General features: G+C 46.0%; 1 protein-coding gene across 1 annotated transcript; it reads left to right on the forward strand.

The window, feature by feature from the left end:
• The first annotated feature begins 10,122 nt into the window (after window positions 1-10,122).
• Window positions 10,123-11,424, forward strand: LOC5565412 (transcription initiation factor TFIID subunit 11). The gene is made up of 2 exons (XM_001649709.2): window positions 10,123-10,606; window positions 11,014-11,424. Exons 1-2 carry the CDS (start codon window positions 10,248-10,250, stop codon window positions 11,333-11,335), a joined length of 681 nt encoding a protein of 226 aa, XP_001649759.1. The 5' UTR covers window positions 10,123-10,247; the 3' UTR covers window positions 11,336-11,424.

An 11,424-nucleotide genomic window follows, 5' to 3' on the forward strand; every position in this document is an offset into this window, starting at 1 on the left:
GAATCGGGTTGAAATTCATAAATTTGCCTTCTTCTTCTTTCTGGCGTTACGTCCCCACTGGGACAGAGCCTGCTTTTCAGCTTAATGTTCTTATGAGCACTTCCACAGTTATTAACTGAGAGCTTACTATGCCGATGACCATTTTTGCATGTGTATATCGTGTGGCAGGTATGATCATACTTTATGCCCTGGGAAATCGAGAACATTTCCAACCCGAAAAGATCCTCGACCGGTGGGATTCGAACCCACGACCCTCAGCTTGGCCTTGCTGAATAACTGCGCGTTTACCGCTACGGCTATCTGGGCCCCGAATTTGCCTTATGAAACAGAAATTTTAAAACAAAAACAGTTTTCGCCGCGACCTGGAATCGAACCAAGGACCTTGCGATCGATAGGCTCGTGCGTACACCCCGCGCCTATCGACGCCTTGGTGTGGAGTGATGCTAAAACCACAGACAAACAGACGTAACACTTAGAACAAATCCCGATCAAAATCATAGTCACGATGACATGTACGCCCAATGCTAAAATCGGTGTGTTTGGCCGATGGACCAACAGATGGCGGTAGTGTGTAAACGTCAAACGCGAACAAAAACAATGCGAGCGCTGCGGGTGGTGGATTGGCCACCTACCATATATTTGAATCGGCCGTTAAAAAGGTGGTCGATGGACATCGGCGAGAGTGTGACGTCTGTTTGTCTGTGCTAAAACGATACATAAAGCGTTCGTATTGCGATAATCGTTCCATCTTTCATAAGGCAAAATGTATGAATTTCGATAGTCCAGTTCGCTGCGTGTAACTTTATACTACAGTTTATGCATACCGCCCAGTGCAAACAGCAACCTTGTCCTTTTTTTTGTTCGGGATGAACTACTGCGACCAGTTTTCTTTGAACTTTTGTGGTATACTCGTGTCTTTGTTTAGTGCATGTCGTTCTACTCCATCAATATTGAGAAATAATGAAGTAGTCGTTTTTTATACAAATGTCATTCTTTACCATTTTGCATAGAGCCTCTTTAGAAAAAAGATACCGCTATTTATACCTTTTGGAGAAAACAGTTTGTCATCATTAAACTCTCAAAAGCGCGGCCCATAATCAGGTTCGGCCACTAAGCTGGTTGAATGATACTGATTTTGACCATGCATCGGTACTCTAGCGTATCAAATTATTGCTTCTACTTATAAGCACAGACAAACAGACGTAACACTTAGAACAAATCCCGATCAAAATCATAGTCACGATGACATGTACGCCCAATGCTAAAATCGGTGTGTTTGGCCGATGGACCAACAGATGGCGGTAGTGTGTAAACGTCAAACGCGAACAAAAACAATGCGAGCGCTGCGGGTGGTGGATTGGCCACCTACCATATATTTGAATCGGCCGTTAAAAAGGTGGTCGATGGACATCGGTGAGAGTGTGACGTCTGTTTGTCTGTGTTATAAGGTTCAAAGTCGTTTTTTGAAACTGTGAACAGGTTTCATCGCATGAGACATTTAGATTCCTTGAAACAAAAAGCTTATTTTAGAAGTTAAGAGGTTTGCTACTCCACTGATTCGGAATCGTTTCCCTCCTAGATATCAAAAGATAAATTCTTGAACTTGGAAAGGAATTGTCTCATGCGTTGAAACCACCCTCAGATGCTGATTGAGCCATTTTTCCACTTCGACCTCCTCATCATTTAGGACAAATAGGTGGGTCTTAGTGGTTTGTTACTCTCTTATACTCGTCCGACCGTAACTTATAAGTATTCACAAGAACAGATACAGCAAGAGTACACGGAACAAAATTCTGTGGTAAAAATTGAAGAGAATAAGCAGTGTCTTGCCCCTCGTCAACCACATCCTGTGCATTACTTTTCCACTGGGGCGACTGCCGCACCCCAACGGCGACGGCAGAGCAGTGTGTAGAGAAAGAGACAGTGTTCAGTTCAACTTTGTACATTCGACGAGAAACACGTAGAGTAAAAGTTTCCTTTATTCAGTTTTCCTAAAACTCGTGGTCGTTCCTTTTTCCGGTAATCCGAAACATACGCAGATTCCCCTGTGCGGTAAATCATACTCTCCCACAGGTTATGAGCCCGGTTTGCGTTTCGGAAAGTGCGGGAGGAAATTTTTGAGAAATTTTCGTTTCGTTTGGCGGCGTCGCGAGTGGTTAATCGGCGGTGGTAGTGCATTTGCAAAATGGCGGATTTCAAGGGACTCGCTTTCGAGAAGTTGAACAATCGAAATTGGAACACGTGGAAATTCCGCATTGAAATGTTGCTCACCCGTGAGGAGGTTTGGCATGTGATTGCCGAACCGAAGCCAGAGCCAGTGGACGACCGGTGGAAAAAGGCTGATCAAAAGGCGAGGGCGACTATTGGGCTTTGCATTGAAGAAAGCCAATATAGCCTAGTGAAAAGTGTTGATTCGGCGAAAGGGTACTGGGACAAGTTATGTGCGTACCATGAAAAATCGACAATCACGACACAAGTGGCATTGCTGAACAAATTGTGGAGCATGAATCTTTCGGAAGGTGGTGACGTTGAGTGTCACATTCGCGAGTTAGAAGAAGTGTATGACCGGCTTGCGGCCGCGGGGCACGTTCTTACGGAGTCCTTCAAGATTGTGTTGTTGTTCAGAAGTTTGCCTGAATCGTATCAGGGGCTGGCAACTTTGCTGCAAAGCCAGCTGGATGCGGGTACGACGATGGAGGCAGTTAAAGTGAAAGTGCTTGAAGAATTTGAGCGCCGGAATGAGCGTTCTGGGCGAGTGAGTGGATCGGCGAGCAGTGAAGCCACCGCCATGAAAAGTGCGACAAAGAAGAGTCGAGAGAAGAGTAGTGCGGTGAAAACATGCTACCACTGTGGAAAGCCCGGTCATCTCCGGCGTGATTGTCGGGCATGGAAGAATGCGAAGCAGGGTGACGATGAAAAGAAGAAGCCCGAAGCTAAGCAGAGTGCGAAGAAAGCCAACGATGACAAAAGTTATGTGTGCTTTTCGGCTACCAACAGTGCGAAAAACAATGAATGGTATGTCGATAGTGGTGCCAGCTGTCATATGACAAATGACGAACAGTTTTTCACTAAGCTGGTTAAGAAAAGTGGCCCGAGTGTTGTGTTGGCAGACGGAAAAGTTGTGAAAACGGCGGGTTGTGGTTATGGAACACTTCGTGGTGTGAGTGGAAGTGGTAACGTCATTGATGTGAAGTTAACCGACGTTTTGCTTGTGCCGTCGCTAACGAGCGGCTTGATATCCGTTGATAAGCTAACCTCCAAAGGGTTCACGGCTGTGTTTGAAGCCAAAGGTTGTGAAATTCGTGACAAAACTGGTGAGGTCGTTGTTGTCGGTGACCGATATGGTGGCTTGTATCGGTTGAAGCTTGGTGAAGTGTCGAGGAAGGTGGAAGAAAAGGTGCATAATCCGCTGTGCCAGCACCAGTGGCACCGACGTTTTGGCCACAGGCATCCGGGAGTGATAAACAGGATTAGTGATGAGAAGCTAGGTAACGGGATGAAGGTCGTAGACTGCGGCATTCGGCTTACCTGCGAGCCGTGCATCGAGGGCAAACTGGCTCGGAATCCGATCCCGAAAGTGGCGGAACGCAAATCAACGCTGCCGTTGGATTTGGTCCACACAGATCTCTGTGGGCCAATGAAAACGACAACCCCCGGTGGTAAGAGATTCATCATGACGATGATTGACGACTTTAGTCGTTATACCGTGGTCTATCTACTCGCCAAGAAATCGGAAGCACCAGGTAAGATCAAAGAATATGTTCGTTTTGTCCAAAATTTGTTCGGCCGCAAACCCAAGATCATCCGATCTGATGGCGGCGGCGAATACTGTAACCAGGAATTGCGCACATTCTTTGCGGAAGAGGGAATCAAGGCCCAATATTCTACGGCGTATACTCCGCAACAAAATGGCGTTGCGGAGAGAAAAAATAGGTCGCTTCAGGAGATGGCTCGAACCATGTTACTGGATGCTAGTCTTCCCACGCGTTATTGGGGAGAGGCAGTGGTGGCAGCGGCGTTCTTGCAGAACAGGCTTCCCTCGCGTGCTGTGGATACTACTCCCTTCGAAAAATGGCACGGACGCAAACCAGAGTTAGGATACCTCCGCGTCTATGGGTGCCATGCGTTCGTACACGTCCCAGATGTTAAACGCGGTAAGTTTGACGGGAAAGCGCGAAAACTTCGCTTCATTGGATATTCCGAAGAACATAAGGGGTACAGGTTTGTCGACACTTCTACCGACAAGATCACCATAAGCCGGGATGCGCGATTCCTGGAGTTGGATGATGGATCTTCTCACAGCCTGGCGAAGGATCCGAGTCAGGAGCCCGTGAACACTGAAGTGGTATGGCCGCTCAAGGAAAACTCGGACCAGCAAGCTGAAGAAGAGGATGTTCCTGCGGAACTGCCTGAAGATCAAGACGAGGATAGTATGTTTTTCGACCTGGAAGATCAGGATGCCGAAGCTGACCCCCTGGCTGTGAAGCAGGAGGAGGAGGACTCGGAGGAAGAAGACCGTGAAGAAGCAGCGCGATCGAATCAAGGAGCAGGCGTTCGGCAATCAGGCCGCCGGACGCGTGGTGTGCTACCCAACCACCTATCAGATTACGTTGTTGGTGTAGCAGCACATTCGGAGTTGGAACCGGTAAGTTTCGAGGAGGCGATGTCTTTCCCGGAACGAGATGCTTGGAAATCGGCTATGGACAGTGAGATGGCGTCCCACAAAAAGAATGGTACGTGGGAGCTAGTTCCTCTCCCGAAAGGCAAGAAACTAGTTGGAAGCCGATGGGTATTCAAACTCAAGCGGAATGAATGCAACGAGATCGTGCGCTATAAGGCACGGATTGTGGCGCAGGGGTTTACCCAGACTCCTGGTGTGGACTTTGGCGACGTTTTTGCTCCGGTGACTCGCCATGCCACTCTGCGAACTCTTTTGGCATTGGCTGGAAAGAAGAATCTCGTAGTGAAGCACCTAGACGTCCGAACCGCTTATCTGTACGGCAACATAAGCGAGGAAATCTACATGAAGCAGCCCCCGGGATATGTCGCTCAAGGCAAGGAGGAGCTTGTATGCCGGCTGCGTAGGAGCATATACGGACTGCGACAATCGGCCCGCTGCTGGAACGAGAGGCTGACGGAAGTGCTGAAGAAGATGGGGTTCGAGGCAAGCGATGCTGATGCGTGTTTGTTCGTGGGCATTGTGAACGGGAAGAAAGTGTACTTGATTGTTTATGTAGACGATTTTCTCGTGGCATGCGAGAGCGAACAAGTGATCACCAGTGTTTTCGAACAATTGAAGAAGAGTTTTGACATTCAATGCCTCGGCGATGTGAAATGTTTCCTGGGTCTCGAAGTACAGAAGAAAGACAATGTGTATAGTGTGAGTCTGACAAACTATATAGAACAGTTGGTAGCGAGAGTGGGACTCAGTGAAGCAAAGGTTTCGAAAACGCCGATGGACAAGGGTTTACTTGGTGATGAAGTGAACGATAAACCGTTAGAAGACGTTACGAAATACAGAAGCGCGGTGGGTGCACTTATGTATATTGCCGTGTGCGCTCGCCCCGACATCATGAACAGTGCTGCAATACTTGGCCGGAAGTTCAGTGCACCTTCGGAGAGTGACTGGACGGCAGCCAAACGCGTAATCCGTTACCTCAAAGGAACACGCGATTGGAGGCTGATTCTCGGCGGTGATAACGAAGATCTTGTGGCATTTTCGGACAGTGATTGGGCAGGAGATACCGGGACACGGAAGTCTACTACCGGCTTCGTGCTATTTTATTCAGGAGGAGCCGTTTCGTGGGCAAGTCGCCGGCAAGACTGTGTCACGCTGTCGACTTTAGAAGCAGAGTACGTTGCCCTAACGGAGACGTGCCAAGAGGTGGTCTGGATGCGACGACTGCTTCGTGATCTTGGAGAGGAGCAAACTACAGCGACGATTGTTCACGAGGACAATCAGGGATGCCTCAGCTTTGCTCAGTCCGAGCGTTCTAGCAAGCGGTCAAAGCACATAGAAACAAAGCGCCACTTCGTGAAGAACCTATGTGAACGAGGCGAGGTTGCGTTGGAGTATTGCCCGACGGAGGACATGAAGGCGGACGTTCTAACGAAACCGTTGGGAAGAGTCAAGCATCATCACTTCGCGAGCGAGCTTGGATTGGTTGGCGGTGTGCCGAGCGTCAAACATTGAGGAGGAGTGAAGAGAATAAGCAGTGTCTTGCCCCTCGTCAACCACATCCTGTGCATTACTTTTCCACTGGGGCGACTGCCGCACCCCAACGGCGACGGCAGAGCAGTGTGTAGAGAAAGAGACAGTGTTCAGTTCAACTTTGTACATTCGACGAGAAACACGTAGAGTAAAAGTTTCCTTTATTCAGTTTTCCTAAAACTCGTGGTCGTTCCTTTTTCCGGTAATCCGAAACATACGCAGATTCCCCTGTGCGGTAAATCATACTCTCCCACAAAAATAACTATTTTAGCTAACTACGCCCATTCTTGAAATTACCATGGGAATTCAGACCAATTTACTATGTTTACGGTACACCTCACCGCATTACTGGTACATTTGACAGAAATAATTTACAATAATCTGATTCCGACTACAGACATGGTAAAATCAAGCGCATTTCTGGTCTGCTGAAAATTGCCGGTGCGAGCGCTTAAGTTGAAACCCCTGGTTTCAATTATAATTTGCTGGCTCCACCATCAAGCTAAATCCTTCACAATCCCTAAATTCCCAATAAATAAGAAGAACATAGGCGCCTACTTAATTATGGCTTGAAGGAGAGCGAACCTTGTTCCCCTTTCACATTTACCCATTATTTAGAATATTCATTCGAGCAGTTTGAGCTCGGGCAAAATATCACCCAGCCCTGTTAGAATAAAATCCATCACAGATGGCGCTGACGTAAAACACGGAATACCAACCACAATCTATCTGTCATGCACCAATACATCTAAAAAGGGGTTTCATTTTAATAAAAACTCATCGACGGACCATGATCGTCCTCTTTCCAAACCAGATCCTCGAGTGAATTAGTAGTGCGCGACGTGACTAGTTTATCCATAAATTTGAGGTAGTCATTGTTAAAAACCTCAAGTGGTGAATTTTCTAATAAGTTTGTGTTGTTCTTAATAGGCAAAAATCAAGCTGGCAAAAAGGCAGTTTTTGTTCAATGGATCATTAAAATAACCAAAACGGCCGCTATGGAAAGCATAGATAGCGCCATCGTAGCCTTGTGTGTTTGACAGAACAGCAATGCTGTCACAATGTTAAATCCCATATACAGTGGCGTCTTTGTTTTGATGCGGTGAGCACTGACAAAAACAACATTCAATGATCCATAGTACGAAGTAGTGAATAGTATTACGGTATTTGGTGAAACCATTGTTTAAAAGTACTTTATGCTCATTGTATGTAATGTTATAGCCAGCCATTGTACGTGCTTATTCTGCGCGGCGTGTGAGTCGAGACGAGTCGCTCTCACCGCGAGTGACGTGAGACGACTAATGTTAATCAAATGGGAGCGAGTCGACAATTGTCACCTCATTCGACTAGTGTCACCTCACACGCCGCGCAGAATAAGCACAATTGTAGCCATAAAAGCATCATTGTTCTATTGTTTGCTTGTGAAGAGTTGTTAAGAAAAAGGTAATTATCGGGTAAAAGGAGGAAAAGTGGATCAGGTGACGTCACATGGGGTATTAATGAGGTGGTCAGGTCCCAGCAAAGGACGTTTTTCTTTTTATTTGGTGTTTTCCCAGAGCCCAGTCGGAAGTTCAGTGGTCCATCAGCGAGAACAAATCGAGCTTTGGAAAGAATCGAAAGTACGGCCTCTCTGTCGTCACGTTTAGCCGGAAATCCTTCAGAAGCACTACCGTCGCCATTGTTCTACGACCACGTGGTGGATCCGCGGAGAATCCGACATACCACTGAGAAAGCCATCTTCTGTCCGGCCGTCCGCCGAAAGTTCAGCTATTATTCTTTCCGGCAGTCCGCCGAGGATCAAGCCACCACCAGTTCCGGCAGTCCGCCGAGTGATCCGCCGCGGACCAAGTCCCCATCCGTTCGGCATTCCGCCGAAGATCAGCCATCTTCTGACCGGCCGTCCGCCGACAAAGAAGCCATCCGTTCGGCAGTCCGCCGAAGACCAAGCCATCTCCAGTCAGGCCGTCCGCCGACAAACAAGCCATCCGTTCGGCAGTCCGCCGAAGACCAAGCCATCTCCAGTCCGGCCGTCCGCCGACCAGCAAGCCACCCTTTGGACAGTCCGCCGAAAGCTCAGCCATTTTCCATCCGGCAGTTCGCCGTCAACCAAGCTGCACTAAGCTACGGCCGTCAGCCGAGTCAAACTACAACCACCGTCAGCCGAGAGTCGCCGATTACGCTTATTCCGGCAACCCGTCCAATAGCCAACCAACCACCAATCCAGCCACCCTGTGTCGTCAATATGTGCCACCGCCAGCCTAGAATGACGTCACTATGACCAACAGCAGCCAAAACCACCCACAAGAACCCGCAAGATCGCCAAGCATGCAAGTATACCCCAAGTTTGTGACGTCACTACAATAAATACCTGTTAAGATGAATTGATTCGGTGGTCGCCCATTATTTGTAAAAGCGCAGCCCTGATTTATTAGTTTTTCACCACTTTTTCGTTTGTCCGCCTTGTTCGGGTTCATAACGGAACCACCAAGCCTCGTTCCTTGGGGATCTTTCTATTAGCATTTGAGAACCCATGGTGCTGAGTTGGTACTTCGATTTACACGTGCGACACCTGTGAATAGGTGTCCCTTTTCAATTTGTAGTTCCTGCTTGGAGTGAGTTTCTTCTTATTGGCGTAATAATAAGTGAAAGGTAAGCCATATAAGCGACCCTAAGATACTAATTACCTCTCCTGAGAGCTAGCAAGTTACAAAGTTAACCCCCTAAAATGGTAGTTTTTACCGCACAATTTTTTTGCGTGTACAATTTGGTACACGGTTGTTTGTGAATACGCAAAATGGGTAAATAAACACCCATTATAGTAAAGCCAATGTAGATTAAAAACGGGTGTTTTAAAACCCATTTATAGGTGTAAATCTAATTAGCACACGTTTCATAAATATCAAATGTCTTAAATTGTTGTTTTATTCTAGCTCCAGTATTTTTATACAATACTTGAACAAGCGGTAAGTTATGCACTCATAAAGCATTGCTATAAACTAATATCAATATTATAAATTCAATTTGTACTATCGTTGTTCCTGCAGGCTACAACAGATGCCAGATGATTCCAGCCACCGTTCAAATGACAGAGCAGATGGTGTGAAAATCAAATTTACTTAGTTGATAAGTAATTATTTTTTTAAACCATTGATTTCTATAATAAAATCCCCTTATTCTAGACAATTTTATTTCAATGGTCTTCTTAGTTGACGTTATAATTATAATTATATATTTCTGTTAATCGCAAAAAGGGTTAATTTTTAACCTTTTTTTGTGCCAAAAGAGGTAAATTTTTACCCTTTTATGTCATGAGCGATATTTACAAAAAGGGTAAAAAAATACCCATTCATTGACAGAAACCGCATTTACCCGTTAAAGAGTAAACCGTGTTTACTTTTTAAAGCGAAGTATGCACTTCAACAGAAAAGTAATCGCCTATCTAGATACGTGGAAAATTTCTTGCAAGAAATGGTCAAGAAAAGCATTTTTCTTTGATCGCAGTACGCAGTTGAAAAGAAATGTCATTTCAAATGGAGCTCACTGTAGAAAATTTCTTGACCATTTCTTCCGCAGAAATTTTTACTTTTCTTGAGCGAAACAGCATACTTAGCTTAAAGCCTGATTTTATGCTTAAAGGAATCGCTAGAGAAATTTCTCGCCGATTCCTGGCAGAAATTTTCTACAGCGACTCCCGTTTGAACTGACATCTCTTTTCAACTGCGTTCTGCGATGTGGAGAGGCACTTCTAGCGGAAATGGGTGAATTTTTACCCATTAAAGGGTATTCGCAAACTATCGTGTAAATCTTACCCCGTAACGCACCTCGAAAAGGTGATCTACCCGCGTTACCTTGTCCTTAAAATGTGTTACGTAATTTGTGTACTCCACCAAAAGGCCTTTTGTTTTCATTTGGATCAAAACGTCAAACAAGCGGTAAACAAAATTATTTCGCTGAAAAATTCTCGAGACCTACGTAGATTTTTGAATCGCGTCATAAAATTAGTTATTTTTGGTGGAACAATCTCAGAAAACTACCAATGGAAAACATCCTGGAACCGAGCAGCTCCGACGACAACGCGCCGTCCGAGAGCAGGAAGGATTTCCACTCGTTGCTCTCGTCGGAGGACGACTTCTTCGACGGTCCGCCAAACTCTTCGATCAAAATCGAACCAACTCAGCTGCAGGAGGAAATCGTCCGCACCAGTTCCACCTCGTACTCGCTCAAAACGGACGAATTCGAGGACATCATCTTTCCGGAGATCGGGCGGGAAAGCATCAGCAATAGCAGCAGCTCGGTTACGCCGATTAGCAAGGAGCAGAAAGAACTCGAACGAGCCAAGCGGAAAGAGATGAAGAGCAAGAAAATCATAGAAGAGGAGGAACTGGAGAAGATGCAGTAAGTATAAGAGGTGGTTAATCGAATAAGCCTAATTGAAACTGGTGTCGCGAGAAGGGTTACTTACGCTGATTTTCATTCCTACCATGTCCTTGCCATACTTCAAATTTCAGGCAATTTCAACGCACTCGCGATCCTGCTATGCAAATTATATAGCAGGATCTGCAAAAACAAAAAAAAAAAACGCTTTTCTCAATTAAGACTTTTTTTTTAATTAAAATTTCCCATTTGAAGTTTTGCTCTAAGCCCATTTTAATTAGTAAATTATCTTAAATTAAAAAAAATCAAAAGTCAATTTAACACGGTTATGGATGATACTTATAAAGCAAAAAAAAATGTATGAGATGACCGCGATATCTAACTCTATTTTAATTGAAACCATTCCTCTTTCTCTTTCCCTCGCGCAGAGTTCTGGTGTCGAACTTCACCGAAGAGCAACTGGACCGGTACGAGATGTATCGGCGGGCGGCCTTTCCCAAGGCGGCAGTCAAGCGGCTGATGCAAACCATAACCGGCTGTTCGGTTTCCCAGAACGTTGTCATCGCCATGTCCGGCATAGCGAAGGTTTTCGTTGGCGAGGTGGTGGAGGAAGCGCTGGACGTGATGGAGCATACCGGCGAAACCGGCGCCATTCAGCCGAAGTACTTGAGGGAGGCAGTGCGACGGTTACGTGCCCGCGGTCAGATTCCCAGTGGTCGGGGGCATAAGCAGTTCTTCAAGATTAACTGAATTAGTTCGTTAAGGTAAGTAGGTGGGAGGGTGAATGTGACCTCATTATGCTAAGTTTTTCATTGAATAAAAGTTTAGTTTTAATCTGA

This window comes from Aedes aegypti, chromosome 2 (assembly GCF_002204515.2).
Source record: "Aedes aegypti strain LVP_AGWG chromosome 2, AaegL5.0 Primary Assembly, whole genome shotgun sequence".
Taxonomy (NCBI): Eukaryota; Metazoa; Arthropoda; class Insecta; order Diptera; family Culicidae; genus Aedes; species Aedes aegypti.